Source organism: Carcharhinus amblyrhynchos, chromosome 3 (genome assembly GCF_965287045.1).
Source record: "Carcharhinus amblyrhynchos chromosome 3, sCarAmb.v2.hapA, whole genome shotgun sequence".
Classification (NCBI taxonomy): Eukaryota; Metazoa; Chordata; class Chondrichthyes; order Carcharhiniformes; family Carcharhinidae; genus Carcharhinus; species Carcharhinus amblyrhynchos.
Window position 1 is genome coordinate 78,257,894 of NC_137326.1, and position 24,556 is coordinate 78,282,449.

The following is a 24,556-nucleotide window of genomic DNA, read 5'->3' on the forward strand; positions in this document are numbered from 1 at the left end:
GGGCCCAAACTCATTCCTGTTTAGAAGGGTGGGAGGTGATCTAAATAAAACATAAAATATTCTGACTGGGAGCGCATACGTAGATGCTTTGAGGATGCTTCCCCTCGGGGAGGAAAACTAGAACTAGGTGGCACAGTTTCAGAATAAGGGTTATCTCATTTAGATTGGCGATAAGGACAAAATTCTTCTCTCAGGGGGTCTTTAATCTTTGGAACTCTCTTCCCCAGGGAATTTGGACACTGAATCAATGAATACATTCAAGGCTGATTAGATAGATTTATGAACAACAATGGGGGAAAGGCAGGCATGTGGAGTTGAGGCCAGATCACATTAACAATAATCTTATTGAATGGCAGAGCAAATTTGAAGGACCGAATGGCCTCCCTTGCTCCCATTTCATATATTCTTAGATCCCAATTACCCAAACCTCTGCAACTAGAAGACACCGAAGCCATGAGTTTATATGAGTGGAACCTGTCATGCTTTGTCACAAGGGATTAGTGAAACAGAAATCAGAACATTGTTTAAGCGAGAATTGCATAAGTACTTAAGAAGAAAAAACATAAAAAGATTTAGGAACAATACATTGAAATTGTATTACATACAAAAATATAAAATAGGAGCAGAAGTACACCATTTGGCCCCTTGAACCTACACCGCCTGTCAATAGTATCATGGCTGATCTATTGGTGTTTTGAATTCTACATACCCATCTATTCCCTTGCCTAACAAGAATCTATATTGCGTCACCCTAAAACTATTCATAACGCAAAGCCCTCCACCTTCTGGGGCTGAGTGTTCCAAAGTCGCATAACTCACTGAGGGGAAATAAATCTCCTCGTCCCTGTCCTAACTTCAAAGCAGTGCCCCCAGTTCCGGATTCACCTACAAGAGGAACCATCCTTTCCACGTCCACCTTGTCAATAGCATTCAGGATTTTATATACTTCATTTCATCCGCCATTCTTCAAAACTCCAGTGGAAGCAAGACCAGCCTGTCCAACTTATCCTCATAAGGTAACTTGGTCATTCCAGATATCAATCTAGTAACTTCCTCTGAACTACCTTTTACATTCTTCTTCAAATCAAGAGACCAAACTTCACACAATATTCAACATGTGGTCTCACCAATGCTTTACATAACTGAAACATAACATCCATCCTTTTAGCCATGTCTACTTGAGGAGCTCACATTGGCACAAGCACAACTGGCACAAAGTCTCACTAATGTGTCAGCTTGCCTGAGTGACAGTGTTCTCACTTAAGAGTCTGAGAGCCATGTGTATAAGTTCCAAAGTACAATCTAGGCTGATATTTATTGTGCTCTTGGTTAAGAAATTGGCCAGGATTGAGAGTCATAGAGCTTTATAATACAAAAAGGGGTCCTTTTGCCCATCATGCCTGCACCAACCGTCAAGCACCTATCTATTTCAGCCCCATTTTCCAGCACTTGGTCTGTAGCTTTGAATGTTTTAGTGTTTCAAGTGCTCATCTAAATGTTTTTTAAATGTGATGGTCTCTGTCTCCACCACCCTTTCAGGAAGTGAGTTCCAGACTCCAAACACCCTCTGGGTGAAAATGTTCTTCCTCAAATCCCCTCTAAGTTTCTTGCCCTTTATCTTAAGTCTATGCCCCCTGGTTATTGACCCTTCGATTCATTGAAAAAGTTCCTTCCACCTACCCTATCTATGTCTCTCATAATGTTGTACACCTCGATCAGGCCCCTCTTCTCAACTTCCTCTGTTATAACAAAAACAACTCCAGCCTAACCAGCCTCTCTTTATAGTTGTTGCGCTCAAGCCCAGGCAACATCTGGTGAATCTCCTCTGCACTCTTTCTCGTGAAATCACATCCGTCTCTTAGTTGGTGGCCAGAATTGTGGCCTAACAAGCGTTTTATACACCTCCATCATAATCTCCCTGCTCTTATATTCTATGCCTCAGCCATTAGACGCAATTATCCCATCTGTCTTCTTAACTGCCTGCATCCCAATGTCCCTCTGATCCACAGCAAGAGCTACCATGTTCTTCTTTGAAATAGTGCCACCCACCGGAGAGGGCAGACACAGCCTTGGCTTAAGGTCATGACAATATAGCTTATTGGCTTGACCCCAGTTTCTGATTTAAGCCAAGCACACTGCTAGTTGAGCTATGGCTGACAAAAACACCTTGGGATATCCTAAACATGTGAAAATTGCTATCTAAATGCAAATGCTTCCTGTGCTGGAACTTTAAACGTTTCTCTTGTCACCTCTACGAACACCAGTTAAGGGTTTCTAATCCAAAGGAGAAGTATTGTTCATCAAGTCAGACTGGTCCCTAACGTCCAATTATGAGAAGTGTTTAAAGTGTAAGGCTTGTCCTTAGAACCCAAATGAAAACCAAACCAAATGGGTTCACATTAGAAGCACAGAGCGCAGTCCCTGATGAAAACCTGCGATTTCCTCAAACACGTTTAAATGACGGGGAAAGTGATTCGATGGAGTTTCATAGATTCCTACAGTGCCCACTGAGTCTGCACCAACCACGATCTCACTCAGGCTCTATTCCTATAACCCCATATATTTACTCTGTTAGCCCCCTGACATTAAGGGGATCCAATCCACCTAACCCATATATCTTTGGGCTGTGGGAGGAAACCGGAGCACCTGGAGGAAACCCACACAGACACTGGGAGAACATGCAAACTCCATGCAGACAGTGACCCAAGCTGGGAATATAGCCCGGGTCGTTGGCGTTGTGGGGCAGTAGTACTAACCACTACACCACCATGCTGCCGAATTCTCAATCCAGAAATGCAAGCAGATACTGTCAGAATGACAATATTAAAGGAACAGCCCTGAAACCCTCTAAAACTACCATATCAAATACACCTTCACCACACTGTCACAATAAAAATAACTCAAACTCTCAAAACAGACACAGAATAAGTTAGAGTATTTTGTATCTAGTGTTGAAACAGGAATTCTTTAAAATATGGACTTCCTTAGCTTCCCACTGCAAGAGACATTAATCAAGTAAACTCCAAAACAGGAAAGAAGCGTGCACCTCCCTTCTGTTAAAAGAAACTAATTTGTTTGTTTAAATATTTATAAATTGAAATTATCAATCCATTGCATTTAATGAGATACCGCAATCTGATTCCATATTAGGATAGTTTGAGAGTGAGACTGGTCAGGTTTCATCTTTTATTCAATCATTAAGAAAGTTTTGTACTTACTGTCTCCTGTCCGTCTGCTAAATTCCAATTCATTCAAACAAAACACAAGTTGATGACTAACTTACCTCAAATATTGACTCAGTGAATCAATCCTTTCAAATGCCTGTTTTTCTCCCCCGGTGGATATTCAGCAGACACAAGCCTCAATAAAATTATAACAAGATAATTGGTAGCTCCGTGCACTTCAGGTTTAATCCCTGGTCTTTGATTGGGGTAGCTGATAGGATTCATTGATTAATGTTCTGTAGTATGTCTCCCTGTCCAAATTAGGAAAAGATAGTGCTGAATTCCTAATCATAATCTCGCTCCTGTATTAGTTTAAGGTTCAGCTGTGATGTCCTTCCTCTCTCTCTCCCCATCCATCCAATATATTGCTGACACTAGTGGTTGGAAAAGTCCAATCTTGATGCTACAGCTGGTCTTTACTTGCCTGTCAAATTCAAAGCTACATAGATTGTAATGAGCTCAAGACATGTGGCAAAATTAATGGAGAATAACCAGCTGAGTGATAACTTTGGGTGAGGGATAGTGGAACGGTAGATTGTCAATGGTAATAACATGGGGCAACATTGCATAATTCCTGCTTTGCACCAAGTTGAAGGACAAACAGAGGATATCCATGAGCCTCTGGTTGGCCTCTGGCTGCATTTCAAACTTAAAGGCTTTCCTTTTCTATCTGACTATCCACCACAATCACACAGATCTCTTTTTGTGATTTGCTAGCCACCAATTATTTATTATTTTGCAGGTTGTGGGCTAACATTTATTGCCCATCCTTAACCACCCTGGGAATGTGGCAGTGAGCTGCCTTCTTGAATTGCTGCAGTCCCTGTGGTGTATCTACATCGGATTCTGTTAGGGAGGGAATTCCAGGATTTTAATTCAATAATAGTGAAGAGATGACAGTATAATTCTAAGTCTGGATGGATTCTCAACATCACTCCCTCTATCACTGCAGTAACTCCCCAAGGATCTTTCCTGCTCTTGGGCCAATTGAGGCCCATTTAAAGGCCTCATCCCATGATTGGCACAGCATGGAGGGACACAAACCAGATGGGCTCATGCAACAGCACTTGCAAAGAGGAAACTGTGACAAATGACATGGGGGGGGAGTCAGCATAGGAAGTGGTATTCTTGTGTTCAAAATAAATTACTACATTGTACATGCTGGACGGAGTCAGTCAATATTTGGAATAAGTTAATGATCATCTTATGTTCTGTTTGATTAGATTAAAGTTTACCAACTGAGCAACTTGTGTACATGGATTTTCTAGTCACTAGATAAAAGAAAAACTGGAGCCCATATTTCAGTGAAACCAATTCAAATGTAAAATTAACCATCTGCCATGGAGAGATGGCATGTTAACAGTTATACAAATAGCTATAACTTCCAAGCTCTCAGCATCATATTGGTGGGTACCCCAAAAATACACTGGAGAATCCCATTGGAAGGTCCCAGGTAAATTTAGCATATCAATTGCCCGGAAGTCAAACTTACCCTGGGGAATCGCCCTGCACTGGAAACCATCTGAAAATACATCCTGGAGAATTGCCCTTCACTGGGAACTATCCGGAAATAAGATTGAAATTACAAACATCAAATGAGGAAGATTGGGTTACATCAATAGTTGACCAGAAGAATCGCAAAGAATTAAAACGACTTCTAACTTCTGGGTATCTATCGTACAGACCCAGGGGATTCCCCATGACCCCTAGCTAAACCTGCATAGGACTCCCTCACCTCGTCATTCCCAGGGCTCTCCTGCACCACTGCCCTGACTACCCTCCCCACCATGGGACTCTCTCCATGTCCAAGGGACTACAACCCCTGATAGAAACTCCTCAACCCACAGGGTTCTCCCATCCCCATGGCCAGTCTTCCACCCACACCAGCTTTCCCTCTGCAGACAAACCTGAACTCCAAAAAATGCACCCGCATCCTGATTTCTGACCACTTCCAACCAACAAACTCTACCTACCTTTGATTTCCAACCACCACCAGGCCCAACACCACCCCACCCCACTGACCCCCTATCCTCTACCAAGGCCCAACCACTCCCAGGCTCCAACAACCCCCCCCACTGACCCCCTCAAAACTCAAACACACAGCTTCAACTCCCCTAACCACTACTGAGAGCAACCTCCCCCCTGCTCACCCCACCCCCCACTCCTCCCCACCCCCCCCACTCCTCCCCACCCCCCCCACTCCTCCCCACCCCCTCCACTCCCCCCACCCCCCCTCCACTCCCCCCACCCCCCCCACTCCTCCCCACCCCCTCCACTCCCCCCCACCACTGCACCCCACCCCACCCGACCCCCCACCCCCCCACCACTCCACCCCCCCACCCCACCCACCCCACCACCCCCCCACCCACCCCACCACTCCACCCCCCCACCCCCCACCCCCCACCACTCCACCCCCCCCCACTCCACCCCCCACCACTCCACCCCCCCACCCCCCCACCACTCCACCCCCCCACCCCCCCACCACTCCACCCCCCCACCCCCCCACCACTCCACCCACCCACCACTCCACCCCCCCACCCCCCCACCACTCCACCCCCCCACCCCCCCACCACTCCACCCCCCCACCCCCCCACCACTCCACCCCCCCACCCCCCCACCACTCCACCCCCCCACCCCCCCACCACTCCACCCCCCCCACCCCCCCCACCCCCCCCACCACTCCACCCCCCCCACCCACCCACCACTCCACCCCCCCACTACCCACCACCCCACCACCCCACCACTCCACCCCTCCACCCACCCACCCACCACTCCACCCCCCCACCACCCCACCCAACCCCCCCCCACCAACCGCCACCCAACCCCCCCCACCAACCGCTGCTCCGCCCACCCCCCCACCACCACCCACCACTCCACCACCCCCCCCCCCACCACCCACCACTCCACCCCCCCCCCCCCCCCCCCCCAACCACCCACTCCACCCACACCCCACCCCCCCCCCTCCTGGTCCCTTCCTAATGGCACAAACTGGTTTCTGCCCAAAAAGGGCACAAGGCTGATTAGCACATTTAAAGTAGTTTTCAAACATAGATATCCCATACAAATTCACCGGCTTTCAGCAGTGTGATAATCATGACTTGTCTCAACCCACAGAGACCTGGCGGGATGGTCACACTGGGGGAGGGGCTTGGAGGCCACTGAAGCCCTCAGGCGGTCAGGGGAATGACCAGGCAGTATCCATCATGCAATGTCCGCATGGCAGTGCCCACTTAGCACATTGCCAGTGCCTGACAGTAGCCAATAAACAAGCCCAGCAGTGCCAGTTGACCACCACTAGTGTGCCAGGGACAGTGGCGGGGTAGTGGAATCTGCGTGGGGGCCAGAATGTGGGGGATGGGGGGGCGGGTAGTCATGTACAGTTGGATTGTGAAGGTGATCCTGATGGAAGTCACATAACAGATTGGGCAGGAGGACATATATGGAGAGCCCCAGTGCTCGTGATCCATGTCAGGGAGAGGCTCTCCACAGATACTTCCAGACCTGCTTAATTTATCCAGCATTTTCTGTTTTTGCTTCAGATTTCCAACTTCCACAGTATTTTGCTTTTATTTGGGTCATTGAAGGACATTTGAGTACAGTTTGTAAAGGATTCTGAGTATTGTTAGATGAATAATTTGCATCTGAGTATTGTTAAATGAATAATTTGCATTGGTCTTCAATCTTGAAGATGAAGCTTTGCAATTAGAATTGTATGATTTTAATATTAGATCTAATTTAGAGGAATGTATTCCTATAGACAGCATTGAGAACTTGAAAACAAGAGCCACGCAGTGATGTCAGTCACTCTGCAGCCCACTGAGAATGGTCAGCGTCGAGATCAAAATATTCCAATAATGTTTCCCGTAAATGTTGTTTGTCTGGAGCTTGAGCATGTGTCCCTTCCTGGGTTTTGTGACAAAAAATCTGCATTAGGGTTACTAGCAAAAAAAGTAACTGTTAATCCCATCATGCCTGTGCCCACATTCTGGAAGAGAAAACTTTCAGCCCCATGCCCTTGTCATTTTCATGCCAAACATTCATGCACTTTCCTTTTAAAAATCATTATGGATTCTGCTCCAACCACCGTTTCTGGCAAGATTATGTATATAAAATATCTCCTGACCCTCTGCTCATTGGCATATCCTCCAATTACTGGCTCCCTGACCAGTGGAAAAAACATCCCTCACTGATTATTAAAACCATTCATAATTCTGAATGCTTCCATAATTCCATTTGCACAATAAGTGCAACCACATCCATAGGTGGAGTATTTCCTGCATCTGGAATGACCCTTAAAGACACAATGCACCACAATATTTTAGATTTCAGTGGTATCATGAAATGTGGGGACTAACTGGGAATATGGCAGTGAGATAGCCCTGGTCATATTGAATGTGGAGCCGGCTGAAGGACTGAATTGCCTACTCCTGCTCCTATTTCTATGTTTCCTAGTTTCTATTAAGCTTGATAGGCCTTCTACATAATGCTAAGGTTAAAGGAAGAGGAAACTACCTTTAATCTCAGCGAAGCAAATTGCTGCAAACCTCCAGCAAACTGATTCGGGTTTAACTATGTCCCTCCCAGCAAAATGATGAAATTAATGAAGCATGCTAAATTCTGACACCATGAGGTCAGGCAAAGAGTTTGAGGTGAGCAGGACTTACAGAGACTAATAAAGATTTAAACAGAACTACAGAAACCTGTACCTGTGGCCAAAGCTGCTGGAGACTCTCTTGATAAAACAGGATAACCCCTCCAGCCTAATGCAATGAGTGGAGGGTAGCTAAATAAATTACATTCGTTGCATTAAATCAATCCCTGTTATTTCCATCAGCATGGTCTCAAGGCATGATTGATGGAAGAATCGCCCAATAATCCCCATCTCTGCTGTCATTTTCAGCAATTTTATTACAAAGTACTTGGTTATGTGGGAAAATGGAAGTGTTTATCTCCTCAGTGACAACTATGTACCTTTCATTTTGTTCAGCTTCAGTGACTAATGACACTTCTTCTAGCCCCTGGACAGGCGTCCATCCATAATGTGATTCATTCATCACAGGAGATCCATTCATCTTTTCTGGCTCACACTCTTAACCTCTTTGCAATTTGTTATAAGCAAAAGATAGATGCATACCCCAAGGTCAATAGAATAAAAATTTATTTTTCTGTCAATTCCAAAGAATCAGCATCAGAGCTAACGTTGCACAATATTTTTAGAAATTCCTTTGAAGAACAACCCAGGTCGGCCCACTCGGTCGTTAGGCTTCAGGTTCTGGTTAATCTTTTCATATCTGACCCTGACGAACCACAGTGGACAGAATGTTCCACACCCCTCATCCCCACACCGTGTGGCATGTTTTACGATGACAGAGGGGGCAGTGGGATCTTCCTGTCCCATAGCTGTCAATGGATTTTCTTGTTTGCACTTTCCGCCATCAGAGAACCCATGGTTGTGGGGGGTGGGGGTTGCCATCTGCAAGACTGGAAAATTGCTCTAATGGGAACAGCCAGAAAATTTCACGGTTGACAAACCTCCAGGATTGGCCTGGAGTTTCCAGATCAATCTCCAGGATACTGCTGTGTAACTTGGGAGGAAAACCATCAAGACATTAACAAAGATGGTTTGTTTGTAACTTACCTTGTATCTCTCTTTTTAACAAGTATAACAATATTGAAAATAAAGGAAAATCGCAGTTTGGCTAACAGTCATCATCCATCTGGGTAATAAATCTTTTTGCTTTCCAATTGGTGTAGGAAGACAGTGGATGGGTGCATTGGTCAACAAAATGTGGGGACAAGTCATGTGATGAAACTTCTAGGAATACATTTAATCACGGTAGGCAACTCTACCTTTACATGCTTCATCATGTTGAACTTTTCCACGTCTGACCCTGTTTAACTTCAGAAACAAAATTTCCCCTTGTAAAATAAGCACTGTTCCTGCACTCTTGTCAAATCCTCTCTTGCACTGCAACTCTTGGTGAATGTGGGAAAGGAGAGTTTGCTGTTTTCTCTCCATTTTGGGACTTGCCATGTCATTAAGAGCATCAATCAGGTAGGCAGAGCCAACATTAGCAATTCAACAATGGACAGTTAGAGGCACAAAACCATTTACTGCAACAGCAGTAATTTGCCAATATATAACCATTTAAATTTAAAAACTCCAAAATGTTTCATAGTAGGATTATAAAACAAAATCTGACACCAAGCCACGTGGCTTTACATAATCACTATTCTTTTTCTTTATTCATTAATGTGATGTAGGTGTTGCTGGCTAGGCTAGCATTTATTGCCCATCCCTAATTTCCCTTAAGATGGTGATGGTGGACTGCCCTCTTGAATCACTGCAGTGGCGAAGGAGGATCGTGTTATTGTTGTCCAGGTAGATACCAATAACATAAGTAGAATGAGGGAAGAAATTCTGTATAGACAGTTTGAGGAGCTAGGCACTAAATTAAACAACAGAACCTCCAAGGTTAGAATCTCTGGATTATTATCTGGGCCATGTGTAAATTGACATAAAGTACATAAAATTAGAGAGATGAATATATGGTTCAAAGACTGGTGTGGAAAAAGTGGGCTTTGGTTCCTGCGGCACTGGCATCAGTAGTGGAGAAAGTGGATGCTGTACTATTGGCATGGCCTGCATCTGAACCTTGCCAGGATTGGTGTTCCTGCAAACCACATAACCAGGAAAGTAGAAAAGACTTTAAACTAAACAGAGAAAGGGAGGCGAGAGCGAGGAGGATGGCTCTGGAGAGAGGATACCTAGGCTTACAAAGCAAAAGGATGTGTCAGCATTGCAAGGCAGCTATTAGATAATGATATCCAGAGTGTAACAGGAAGGGACAGTGTGTGCAAAAAAATTAATCAGTAACTGGGTCAAAGGGAAAAATAATGGTGAAAAGGCAAAATTAATGGCTGTTTACTTAAATGCACATAGTATTCAACTCAAAATAAATAAATTAATGGCACAAATTCTGGTTAATGAGTATGATATTATAATCATTACAGTGACTTGATTACAAAAAGATCAAAACTGAACTAAATATTCAGGGTTGTGTGACTTTTTGTAAGGATAGACAGGAAGGAAAGAGTGGCAGGGTAGCATTGTTGGTGCAAGACAGAATAAGTATGATATCAAGAAATGACCTTAGATCAGAAGATGTAGAACCTATATGATAGAGGTAAGAAATAACAAGGAGAAGACGACGCTGGTGGGAGTAGTCTATAGGCCTCCTAACAGTAGCTGTACCATAGGATGAAGAATAAACCAGCAGGTAATGAAGGCATGTAAAAAGGGCAGTATTTTCATCTTTAACATTTATGTGCATTGGGAAAATCAAATTGATACATTTGGCCATGAAGAAAAAAAAATCATAGAATATATATTTGGAGAGTTTCCTTGAAAAATAGGTTGTGGATCCAATCAGGGATCTGGTAATGTGAAATGAGGCAGATTTAGTAAACAATATCAGAGTAAAAGATCTCCTCGGAAACAGTGACCATAAGATGGGTGAATTTAGCATTCTATTTGAGAGTGAGAAATCTGGGTCATAAACAACTGTATCAAACTTAAATAGGGATAATTAGAAAGAAATGAGGGCAGAGTAGGCTGGAATGGACAAGGAAAGGAGAGCAGCAGAAAAGATGGTTGATCATTAATGTCAGACATTTATGAAAATTGTTCATGATTCACAGCCAAGTTATATCCCAATGACGAAGAAGGATTCTAGGAAGGGGATATCAACCTTGGTTAACCAAGGAAGTTAATGATAGTTTTAAACTGAAAGAAAAAACATACAAAAAGGCAAAGAATAATGGTAAGCCAGAGGATTGGAAAAGTTTTAAAAACCAACAAAAGATGACCAAACAATAATAAAGAGGGAGGGGAAAAACTATAAGGATAAACTAGCAAATAGTATAAAAATGCACAAGTAAGAGATTCTTTAAATATATAAAAAGGAAGAGAGAGACCAAAGTTCACATAGGCTTCTTAGAAAATGAGGTTAAGGAAATAATAATGGGGAACCAGAAAATGGCAGAGGGGTTAAATAAATACTTTCCATTAGCCTCCATGTGGAAGACTGTAATAATATTCCAAAAATACAAAATAATCAAGGGACAAGTGTGAAGGGGGGGGGAATTAAATACACTAACTGTCATGAGAGAAAAAGTACTTGGCAAACTCACGGGGCTAAAGGCTGATGAGTCCCCAAGACAGGATGGTTTGCATCCTAGGATATTAAAAGAAGTAAGTCAGAGATAGCAGATGCATTGTTAGTAATCTTTCAAGAGTCCTTAAATTCTGGAAAAGTTCCAAAGGGTTGGAAAACTGCCAATGTAACACCCTTAATCAAAAGGGATGGAGATAAAAAACAGGTAACTATTGGCTAGTTAGTTTAGCGTCTGTCATTGGGAAAATGTTGGAGTCCATTTTGATGTATGTAGTAGCAGAACAGCATGGTTTCATGGTGGCAATATCATGATTGACAAATGTATTAGAACTCCTTGAGGGATAATGAGCAGTCTAGATAAAGAGGAATCAGTAGATGAAATCTACTTGGATTTCCAGAAAGTGTTCAATAAGGTATCACAGAAAAGGCTATTTAATATGGTGTTGGGATATTATATAGGGATAATTAGAAAGGAACGGGAGCAGAGTTGGTTAGAATGGACAAGGAAAGGAGTTTAGCAGAAAAGATAGTTGAGCATTAATGTCAGACATTTATGAAAATAGTTCAAGATTTGCAACAAAGATATATCCCAATAAGGATGAAGGATTCCAGGAAGGGGATAACATCAACCTTAGTTAACCAAGGAAATTAATGATAGCTTTAAACTGAAAGAGAAAACATACAATATGACAAAGGTTAATGGCAAGCCAGAGGATTGAAAAAGCTTTAAAAAAAACAAAAGATGACCAAACAATAATAAAGAGGGGAGAGAAAAATTATAAGGGCAAATTGGCAAATAGTATAAAAATGGACAGCAAGAAGTTCTTTAAATATATAAAAAGGAAGAGAGAGGCTGAAGTTAGCCAATCTCCTATCCTTATTAGTATAGATAGGAGATTGGCTAACTAATAGAAAACAGAGAGTTGGGACAAGATAGCAACCTGTAACTAGTAGAGTGTCACAGGGATCAATGCTGGGGCCATAATTATTTACAATGTATATATTAATAACTTGGATGACGGAAATGAATGTGAATGCCAAGTTTGTGGATGACAAAAAAATAACTGGGGAAGCAAGTGGTGAGGATGACACAATGATGTGAAGTTATGCACTTTGGTAAAAAGAATAAAGGAGCTGACTATCATTTAAATGGAGAAAACAGCAGAAAGCTGCCGCACGGAGGGATTTGGGGGTCCTCACACACAAATCACAAAAAGCTGGCATTCAGCAGGCAATAGGAGAGGCAAATAAAATGTTGGGCTTTATTCGAAAGGGAATGGAGGTTAAAAATAGAGAAGTCTTGTTAAACTTTACAAGGCGCTAGTTAGATCACACCTGGAATGCCACAAACAGTTTTGGTCTCTTTATTGAAGGAAATATATACTGCCACGAGAGGCAGTCCAGAGAAGGTTCACTAAGTTGATCCTGGCTATGGAGGGCTTTTCTTACAAGGAGAGGTTGAGTAGGTTGGGCCTGCACTCATCAGAGTTTTGAAGAATGAGAGGTGACTCTATTGAGACATACAGGATTCTTAGGGGCTTGACAGGGTAGATGCTGAGAGGTTGTTTCCCCTTGTGGGAGAGTCTAGGACCAGAGGGCGTAATCTTAGAGTAAAGGGTTGCCAATTTAGACAGAAGTGTGGAGAAATTTGTCTCTAAGAAAATAATGAATCTGTGGAATCCTTTACTGAAGAGAGCTGTACAAGTTGGGTCACTAAATATGTTCAAGGCCGAGATGTACAAATTTAATCAGTAAGGGAATCAAGGGTTAATGGGGATAAGGCAGGAAAGTGGAGTTGAGGATTATCACATCAGATCAGTCATGATCTTATTGACTGAACAAAGTTGACTCGATGGGCTGAAGGGCCTCTTCTGCTCCCATGTCTCATGGTCTTATGTGGCAGAGGTACAACCACAGTGCTTTTAGGGTGGAGGTTGCAGGATTTTGACTCAGCAACAGTGAAGGAACAGTAATATATTTCCAAGTCAGGAAGGCAACTGATATGTTGGAGAACTTCTGGATAGTGTGTTCCCATGCGTCTGCAGCCCTTGATCTTCTAGAGTAGCAGTTTATGGGTTTATGGTGTGAATGTATTGTGGCACCATATTATCAGAGTGCTGAATGCAGTTGTGTGAAGAACAGATAATACATTTAAATGTTTCAATCAGGATTATATTGCAATTAACAAATATCCATTTTATAATGTGCAGGAAAAAATCCACTTGTAGCATGGAAGAGTACATTCATAATGCTAAGACGACAACTAGGCAAAAATGGATAAAGCAGGGACTGACTATCTTTTTTAAAGGCAAGCCTGAGTTCCAGATCATTGTAATCAATTACCATAAGATATAATGCACAAGTTGTACTTGAGTATAATCACAATGTTTTCAGCGTGGTATGTTGTCACCTAAGTAGTGCAAAATATATAGCACCTCACACTTACAGAACTTGAAGTAGATCTCCAAACTAATTCAATGCAATTTTAGACATTAGAATTTCTGCTTCAGATCAATTAGCTTAGTACAAATTCGATTTGGACAAGGTTATTTTTTAATCAGTGAATATATCCAGTCTAGGTAATTTGTCACTTTTGTGTAAACACCAAATGTTTGGAAGTGACCACAACCTTCTCCCCAGCTGACCAGCCCCAGCAGAAACCATGTACCATTTGACAAAATGGCCATAGGTCCACCACTATCCCCTTTGCAGGCATCTTTTCCAGAACTTGGGCTTCCTGCGCAGATCATGTTGTTTGTGATTCTGTCTCCGAGTTTCTCCTTACACTGCTTGTGGGAAATCAATCTGATGACGATGAATAATAGAGTGCTAGGACGGATGCTATCATCGTTTTCATCCAAAGCACCCCATCCTGAAACCACCACACTGCTACCTGGAACAAGCAGCTTTACCTCTGCCATATGTTTAGTGGGCAGGCACACTGGTACAATGAAGTTACTGAAGATGGCAGCTTCAGCTAGACGGAGGAGAGCAATGTCACTGTCCATCTTGGTATAAGTGAAGTTGTGGTGGATGTGCACCTCTGTTACTGGAATAATGTCCTCACTCTTTTCTTTGACTGTTCGGTTATGTTCACCTGAAATGTAGATGAGCATAAAATCAAAAATTTTGTGCCACATAAGCAACAAATATCAGTGATAGACTGCTCTCTTTTTCGGGGATTGTAGCAGCAGGTGGAAATGAACAGAAGAGTTCTGCTGTTGGGATGTTTCTCTCCAGTTCCTCTCTTGGTGCAATGCTTTGAGTGCAGCAGTGTGGTCTATTTTGTATAACATGGGTGCAACCTGTCACCAAGAATCCAGCAGCAGGACCTGCTGTTGGGAGTGGAGGTGAGTAAAAAGAAAGCTTCAAGGCCTGAAGGTCTTCTGAGGTCGGGAGCAGAGGCTGGGGATAGGATGGCAGTAAATGTCTGTGCTGACCATGTGCCTCTTTGCTTCTTTGGGATTTTTCTAGAACACACACAGACCGCAGAGCTTGAAGAGTGTCCTAAAGCTAAACTCACTGATAGTTTCCATGAAGCCTTCCTTCCACTGAACATCCACACGTGAAGAAAGTAAAATGGGAGGTTAGGAATGTCCTACTCCGGCTCATTGTGCACAGATTCAGTGGCATAAATCCAGGGAAGATGGGGAATCTTAGGGTAGGGTTGAGGGGTGGTGGCCTGACACAAAAGATCTCTAACCCAATTTCCTTTTTACTGCAACATGGTGGTACAGTGGTTAGCACTGCTGCCTCGCCGTGCCAGGGATCCAGGTTCCATTCCGACCTTGGGTGACTGTGTGGAGTTTGCACTTACCCGTGTCTGCATGGATTTCCTCTGGGTGCTCTGGTTTCCTCCCACACTCCAAAGATGTGCAAGTTAGATGGATTGGCATGATCAATATGTGAAGTTATGGGGATAGAGTAGTATATGGGTCTACGTAAAATATTGTTTTGGAAAGCCAGAACAAACTCAATGGGCTGAATGGCTTATTTCTGCACCATAGGGATTCTATGCACCAAAAACTAAATGTTCTCAGACCACCTACCAGGCCAGCCAGGAAATCCCAGAGCAGCGCTGTGAGGTGGAGACCTAACAGAAAGATTACTGACTCTGGCCCACCTACGCACTCAGTGAGTAAGTGACAGTCATCTCCAGGAAATAGGAATTGTGAGCTTTACCCAGAGACAAACACAATAACAATGTGTATTTAAATGTCATATTTAAGATATAGAAAATTGCCATGCGATCAGACAAAATTTGGAAACTAAATCAAAGGAAGAAATATCAAGTGGTAGGTTTAAGTGAAGGCTTTAGAGGTGGAAAAAGAAGTAAAGAGGGAGAGGGTCCAGCAAGCAAATTTCAAAGCACAGGACCTAGGCAGCTGAAGATATGGTCATCAACAACAGATGGAGATACCCAAGAGGCCAGCATCTGTAGAACGTTGAGCTGGAGGAGGTTATATTGAAAGGGAGGGGCCATGAAGGGACACAAAGCATGAAGGTAATAATTTTACAGAGGGATCAGAGGTCTGAAGCAAAAGTACATCATCCAGGGCAAGGCAGATGTGTGCATGGGATTTGGTGCATGAGAAACAACAGGTCAATGAGTTTTGGATGAGCTGAAGTTTATAGAGTGCGGAGAGTGAGTGGCTGGCAGGAGGATATTATGGAGAGTGAGTGGCTGGGCAGGGGGATATTAGAGATCAGAGGCTACAAAGGTTTAGATAAGGATTTCATTATCAGGGCTGGGGTGGAGATGATTGATATTAGAGACAGAAAGTGGCAGTTTCTGTGATGGAGGGGGAAAATTATGAGAAGCTCAACATAGGGCCAAAAATGACACTAAAGTTGCCAACATTGGGTTCAATTTGAGGCATGGCCAGGAAGAATAGGGAACTGGTAGAAATGAAATAACATTTGTAGCTGCAACTGAAGATGTTGGTTTTTGTCTGCCCAATATTTAACTGGAGGAAATTGCTACTTATCCAAGCCCAGGATGTCAGACAAGCATTCTGACAGCCCAGAGACAGCAGAACAGAAGGAGTGACAGAACTGGTTGTCCCACCTGTCTTGGATGATGTTGCCAAAGATAAATGTACAGATTAGGGAGTGGGGGAGAAGATGGGGCAGCATCTAGAAGGGAGAACAGCAAGTACAGTGCCTCAATACTGGACAATCTGAAAAATGTTGAATGTAACCCTCTCTCGGAACTAGAAATGTAAGCTTCATCCAGTTGGAGTTGCAGCTCATTTCAGAACCTAGGCAATTGTGGGAGCTCTACCCTTTATAATGGACTGTTTTACATACCAAGGATAACTTTAAATTTCTTTCCTTCAAATACACAATGAGCAGCAGTCAACACCCAAAACCGATGAATCAGCACTCCACCACAGATGAAGTTTCCATTTGCATTCAGAAGAAGGACCTGTCAGGAACAGGCAGAGTGGCCTTATGAATATTAAACACAACTCAGAATTAATAGAGAAATTCAACCACAGAAAAGCAATTCCTCTAGAGCCCAATAAAAGCAGCACCCCCTCCGCCCCCCACCCTGATTTACTCCTAGCAAAAGCAGTACCACCACTGCCTCCCCCACCTCCTCTCAGAGATAAAAGATTGAATGATGAACTCATTGTATCAGAGATAGATGTTGGCTCTGTTACTGACTGATTCCAGATTGGTTAAGTGGGGAGATGGTGTTGCTGGTTTTGTCAAGTATGTCCTATTTATACCCATTTTCAGACACAGATATAGCAAGGTGAATTGTGCAATGTAGCTCTGGTTCATTTCCCAGTTTGGCCTGGTAAAAGACTCAGTGGGAGCATCTGCATCTCTCAATCAAAACATTGTGGATTCAAGTCCCTGTCCAAAGATTGGCATTCCTATTGTACTACAGAGGGAGTGCTATACTTTCAGAGGACAGTCTTTTGGATATTAAACTGAGGCCTCATCTGATCCCTTAGAATAACAGAAGTGAGAATGGTTGAAGACAAACAGGTCTGGAATTATTTTGTGACAAGACAAAGAGCCCTGTAAGTATAGCACTCTTTATGATCAGTAACAAATGAAAATGTTAGTAACCACTTCAAATGGGTGGAATTATTAGGCCTCAAGGGGGTAGAAACATTAGTTTTCCATTTGTTTATCTCCTTTTATACTGTGCATCAATGCAACTGTATAAAATTACTGAAGTGCCCCTCAGCATTTTAGCATTCAACACAGTTAGTACATCTGATACAGGATGAAGTCCACCCAGAATGTGACCTTGCTGGATTATGTTTGTGCGAAATGAAGCAAAGGACAATGGCAGCACGTGGAAAATTATTTTCCAATTTTAACTCACCACGACCTTCTCAAGGACAATGAAGGATAGGTAACAAAAGAATCAATTCCACTTTACTTTAAAAGTAGGCTGGGAACTCACAAAGCTGCCCGAGGGTTGGAACCAATGTGGAGAAACTGTCAGTGAAACTAACAGCTTGATTTATTTTTGAAAAACAATCTGAAGAATCAAACTATGCACTGCCAAAACTCCAGAATCTGCCATTTGGTAGAAATTTCTCTTCACTAAAATGTTACAGTGCAGAAGGAAGCCATTTGGTCCATCAACTCTGCCCCAGCTCTCCGAATGAACAATTTGCCTAATTCCATTCTCTCACTTTATCCCTGTAAACTCGCACACCTTCTTCCTTTTTCAGAGAGGAGTCTAATTGAATGAATCAATTGAAGCTCCCTCTGCCACATCCTCAGGCAGAGCAATCCAGACCTTCACCACTGACTGCATGAAAAAGGTTTTTCTCATGTCACATCTGTTATGGTTGGATTATCTTGGAAGATGACGGCTGTCTTGCTCTGAAAGATCTGGCTGGTAGCTAAGATCTTTTCCTCTACGTAACTTTTATTTACATAATTAACGTTATTAAGGTTTACAAAACATCAAGACGGTGACATTGCTCCGCTAAGATTTTTATTACTCTTCTCCCTCTGAGTGACTCCAAAGATGTGCAAGTTAGGTAGATCCACCATGTTAAATCGCCCCTTTAGAGTCAGGGGGATTAGCTGGGTAAATACATGAGGTTACAGGAATAGGACGTGGGTGGGACTGCTGTGGGTGCAGGATTGAAGGGTTGAATGGCCTCCTTCTGCACTGTAGGAATTCTATGATTCTATAACTATGACATAACTCATTACACACATGCCCAGAAGCTATTAGAATAGTCTTAGAGTTAACCCTTTATATCTCTCCTAAGTATGTGATACTAAGTCTTTATCCCTACATACTATGTACACATGCTCCTACATTGATTTTCCTTCTTTTGTATACTACTTAAATTTGTGCCTTTCTTTTCTTGATCCTTTCAAGTGTCTCACTATCTACTCTGTCCAGACTCTTATGATTTTGAATAGCTCTATTTAATTTCTTCTCAATTTTAATTTCTCTAGGGAAAACTTCTTCAATCTTTCATAAGCTGAAGTTTCTCATCCCTGGAAACATTCTTGTGAATCTTTTCTTCTTGTTCCAATATTTTACATCCTCTCTAAAGTGCAGCGCCCAGAATTGGACACGATACTCTAGCCAGCTAATTGCATATTCAAGTTGTTACTGTCCCTTTTTTCCCTACTATAACTTGGCCTTTTGTGTGGCACTGTATCAAGGGCATTTTGAAAGTCCATGTACTCTACATCAACACAGTATTGCTCTCAAAACCCCCCACCAATAACTCGTCAAAAAATATAGTAAGTTAGTCAAACAAGATATTCCCTTAATAAATCCAATCCCCTTAAAAGAATCCATGGCATTATTCTGAAGAGAAGAGGGGGTGTTCTCCCCAGAATCCAGGCCGACATTTATTCCCCAAACAACATCAGCAGAACAAAATTATCAGCATTAACACATTATTGCTCATGTGACCTTTCTGCATGCCAATTGGTACATACATTTCCTACATTACAACAGTGACTATTAATCAAAAGGTAAATAATTGGTTAAAAATGAATTTGCATAGGTTAATATCATTGCTGAGCAAAGGATTGCAGTGAATCTAGCAGACCGCTGCTGCCTCACAGCGTCAGGAACCCTGGGTTTGATTCCAGGCTTGGGTGATTGTGTGGAGTTTGCATGTTCTCCCTGTGTCTATGTGGGTTTTCTCCGGGTGCTCCGGTTTCCACCCATAATCCAAAGTTGTGCAAGTTAGGTGGATTGGCCATGGTAAATTGTCCCTTAGTGTCTGAAGGTGTATGGGTTAGATAGATTGGCAATGATCAATGCGCAGAGTTACTGGGATAGGATGGGGGAGTGGGCCTAGGTAGAGTGCTTTTTCAGAGGGTCAGTTCAGACTTGATGGGCTGAATGGCCTTCTTCTACACTGCAAGGATTCTATGATTCCATGGATAAAATATACAGAGCAACTAGTTTTCCTCAAATTCCTGCCCTCACAGACACAGAGCTGTGTCAACTCACTGACACCCGGAGCAGAGAAGCCACAATATCTTCTCCGGAGCCTTCAACATGTCATTGATGAAGATGAACATCTCACCAAGGCCCACCCCCACCCCCACCACCACCACCACCACTTCTTGCCTTCAAACAACCGCACAACCTCAAACAGACCATTGTCTGCAGCAAACTACCCAGCCTTCAGGAGAACAGTGACCGCGACACCACACAACCCTGCCACAGTAACCTCCGCAAGATGTGCCGGATCATCGACACGAATGCCATCATCTCACGTGAGAATACTATCCACCAGGTACATGGTACATATTCTTGCAACTCAGCCAACGCTGTCTACCTGATAAATTACAGAGAAAGATATCCCGAGGCATGGTACACTGGGGAGACCATGCAGACGCGATGACAACAGATGAATGAACACCGCTTGACAATCACCAGGCATGAGTGTTCTCTTCCTGTTGGGGAAAACTTCAGTGGTCACAGGCATTCGGCCTCTGATCTTTGGGTAAGTATTCTCCAAAGTGGCCTTCAAGATACACAACAACGCAGAGTCGCTGAGCAGAGACTGATAACCAAGTTCCGCATGCATGAGGCGGCCTTCACCGGGATCCTGGATTCATGTCACACTATTTGTAACCGCTATGACTTGCCTGGGCTTGCAAAATCTCACTAATTGTCCTGTCTGGAGACAATACACATCTCTTTAATATAGGCTTAACACTCTCTCTACTCACATTGTCTGTACCTTTAAGACTTGATTAGCTGTAAAGACTCACATTCCAAACATTATTTTGTAAATTGAGTTTGTGTCTTTATATGCCCTGTTTGTGAACAGAACTCCCACTCACCTGACGAAGGAGCAGCGAGCGTTCCAAAAGCTAGTGGCTCTTGCTACCAAATAAACCTGTTGGATTTTAACCTGGTGTTGTGAGACTTCTTACTTAGCTTATTGACTAGAGTGACAGACACACAGCTCTTGCTTCCCACTCACAATGTAGGTAGAGCACTCAACTTGATGAACATAGTCATAGTAATATGTGGGGACATATAGATTTTCAAAAAGCCTTTGATAAATTACTACTACATAGCAGAACTGTCTGCACAATTGAAACCCATAGAATTAAAGGGACAGTTGCAATATAGATATTAAATTGATTGAGAGATACAAAGTGGTAGCAAAGAATTGCTTTTCTGACTGAAGTAGTGCCCCAGGAGTTAGTGTTGGAGCCTTGGTCTTTTTTGTATACGTGAATGACCTGAACTTTGAAATATTTTGATATAACTTCAACATAGTTTGCAGATGACACAAAGCTTGCAAATGTAATAAGTAGTGAAAAGGATAGTAACAGACTTCAGGAGAACATGGATTGATGAACTGGACAAGCACATGTCAGATGAAATTAATGCCAAGAATTGCAAAGTAATACAAAATGTCAAGGCAATATAAACTAAATGGCACAATTTTAAAGAGACTGTAGGAAAAATGACCTGAGGATGCATGAACACAAATCACAGAACTGTTATGGCGCAGGAGGTGGCCATTTGACCCATCATGTCTGCACTGGCTGTCCAAACGAACACCATGACTTAGTACCAATCCAGAGAGCTGGCACAGACATGATAAATCAAATGGTCTTAGAAGTTTCTGTGCTGTGTAATTCTGTGTTGGCTTATCATGCATGTGATGCTGCCAGCTTTTTCACTCCCTGCTGCATCTCCTCACCCTTTTTAATTTTTATAAGTCATGCTTATTTCCATTGGGTCTTTCCTCTGGATGTACATGCGACCCTCATCCACTAGCAACTTAATTATAAAATTCTTATCCTTGTGCTGAAATCCTTCCATAGCTTCGCCGCTCTATTTTCTTTGTAACTTTCTCCAGCCCTACAATTCTCAAGGAAATCCAGATTTCTTGGGCTGGCAGCCTCTTTTCCATTCCCCATTTCATATATCCCAGCACTGGTGGCCACTCCTTCATCTCCCTTGGGCCTAAGCTCAGAAATTCCCTTTTCATTTTTCCACTTATCTTGCCTCCATTAATACAGCTTTAAAAAATGTCCAATTTTAAAAAGTATGGGAGCAGAGGCTTAGGAGTGTTTTAGAAGGTGTCAAGACAAGTTGAGAAGGGTTAATAATAAAAGTTGGATCTGTGGCTCTAATAAACAGAGGCATAAAGGCTCAAAAGCAATTGACTACTTTGTATCAGATTTTTCAAATATAGGCCACACACATAACTTGGAAGCAGCAATTGTTGAATTGTCCCAATACAAGATCCTAAGGCACCACACACATCCCTGCATCAGCCCTCTAACAATAATTCTTGAGGGAATATGTCTGGTGGAATGGCAAATTGCGCGGAGGGTGTGGAGAGTCTGCAGAAGGATCTAGATAGGCTGGGCGAATGGGCCAGGAAATGGCAAATGGAATTCAATGTTGGCAAGTGCGAGGTGGTCCACTTTGGTAGGAATAATGGTAGGAAGAACTATTACTTATGTGGCGAAAAACTGCAGCAGGCGACGGTGCAGAGGGACCTTGGGATCCTTGTGCATGAGTCGCAAAAACCCAGCCTGCAGGTGCAGCAGGTGGTCAGGAAGGCAAATGGGATGCTGGCCTTCATAGCGAGGGGGATTGAATATAAAAGTAGGGAGGTCTTGCTGCAGCTGTATAGGGCATTGGTGAGGCCGCAGCTGGAGTACTGTGTGCAGTTTTGGGCGCCATACTTACGCAAGGATATTTTGGCCTTGGAGGGAGTGCAGAGGAGGTTTCCTAGGCTGATACCGGAGTTGAGGGGGTTGAGCTATGAGGAGAGGCTGAATAAACTAGACTTGTACTCGTTAGAGTTTAAAAGAATGAGGGGAGATCTCATTGAGACATATAAGATGATGAATGGGATGGATAGGATAGAGGTGGAGAGATTCTTCCCGCTCAGAAAGGACAATAGGACTAGGGGGCACAGCCTCAAGATAAAGGGGGGGCGGTTTAGAACGGAGTTGAGGAGGAACTTCTTCACTCAAAGGGTGGTGAATCTCTGGAATTCTCTGCCCGTTGAGGTGGTGGAGGCTGCCTTGCTAAATATTTTTAAGACGTGGGTTGATGGGTTTTTGATAAGCGAGGGGATTAAGGGTTATGGAGAGAGGGCGGGAATGTGGAACTGAGCCACGACAGATCAGCCATGATCTTATTGAATGGCGGGGCAGGCTCAAAGGGCTAGATGGCCTACTCCTGCTCCTATTTCTTATGTTCTTATGTGCTCTGAAGGATTATGGCTAATACTTAAATTAAGCTTCACTGCAATATAAAGGATTACCAAAATGGTCAGTATATAATTCCAATAATTATTTCACATGCCTTCAGGAAGCATAGCAGAGGACATGCCCCTTTCTACATCAAGGGTGATGAAGTAGAAATGTTTGACAGCTTCAAGTTTCTAGGTGTCCAGATCGCCAACAACCTGTCTTGGCACCTCGACACTGATGCTATAGTTAAGTAATCCCACCAACGCCTCTACTTTCTCAGGAGGCTAAGGTAATTTGGCCTATCCACTATGACTCTCACCAACTTTTATAGATACACCACAGAAAGCATCCTTTCTGGCTGTATCACAGATTGCTATTGTTCATGCTCTAACCAAGACGCCAAGAAACTACAAAGGGTTGTGAACAGTCACACAACCAACCTCCATCCACTGACCCCAGCTACACTCCCCGCTATCTTGGAAAAGCAACCAACATAATCAAAGACTCCACACATCCTGGACATACACTCTTCTACCTTCTTCCATTAGGAAAAAGATTAAAAAGCCTGAGAATACATACCAAAAAGCTCAAAACATCTTCTTCCCTGCTGTTATCAGTCTTGAATGGATATACTATATATTAAGCTGATCTTTACATCCGACCTGTGACTATAACACAATATTCTGCACCCTCACTTTGCTTTTCTGTATATCCTCAATGAACGGTATGTTTTGTCTGTATAGCATGCAAGAAACAATAATTTTTATTGTATCCCAATGCATGTGACAATAATAAATCAAAAAAATCAAAATCCTTGATAGTATTTTTACAGACGTTTACCCAAAATTTGGACTCTGGGATGGAGAATTTAAGATTTCACTGGCTGAAGCATCAGCCTATGGTAAATGTTTAACCTAGCCATAAAAATATCCCAGTGCAATGTCTCAGTATCTTTCTGCATTCCCAAGAATCTTAGCCTTCATTTCACAAGACCCTTGTTCAAGGTGTCTCCAACTTTAGTGGCATTAGCTCCTATACAATAATGACTGTCTGCCTCTTTCTCGACTGAGTTACTGGGAGAGAAATCTTGCCTATGAATTTGTCCTTTCGGGATGCAGTCAGTGCCTTACATGTCCACAGGACTTTCCAAGTGCTTCACAGTAAGTGGATTTCTGTTGTAATCTAATGGATTACACACAGAAGGGTCCTGCAAAACACCAAATGCTGGAGAAGGGTTTGACCCTTCCAAACTCTAGAGGTGACAGAGCCAAGCACTAAGCTAAGGTTGAAGAGGAACACAACATGGGAAACAAATGTCAGATCACTGATGAAGCAAAATCGATGTTTTGTCCTAAGTGCTTATTCACCATAAAAGTCACCAGTGAAAGCAATATCAGCTGAAATAAAAAAAATCATTTATCCACTGAGTCCACTTGGATCATTACAGGAATATTATCTCAC

General features: G+C 42.9%; 1 protein-coding gene across 1 annotated transcript in view; it reads right to left on the minus strand.

Moving 5' to 3' along the window:
• LOC145341211 (coagulation factor X-like) overlaps positions 1-24,556 on the minus strand; it is a 77,984-nt gene that overhangs the window by 25,163 nt on the left and 28,265 nt on the right. Inside the window, exons 8-9 of the mRNA XM_080186133.1 lie at positions 16,712-16,829; positions 13,968-14,498 (exon numbers count right to left, since the gene is read on the minus strand). Coding sequence (XP_080042259.1) covers positions 13,968-14,498; positions 16,712-16,829 — 649 coding nt within the window. The remainder of the gene's footprint in view (positions 1-13,967; positions 14,499-16,711; positions 16,830-24,556) is intronic.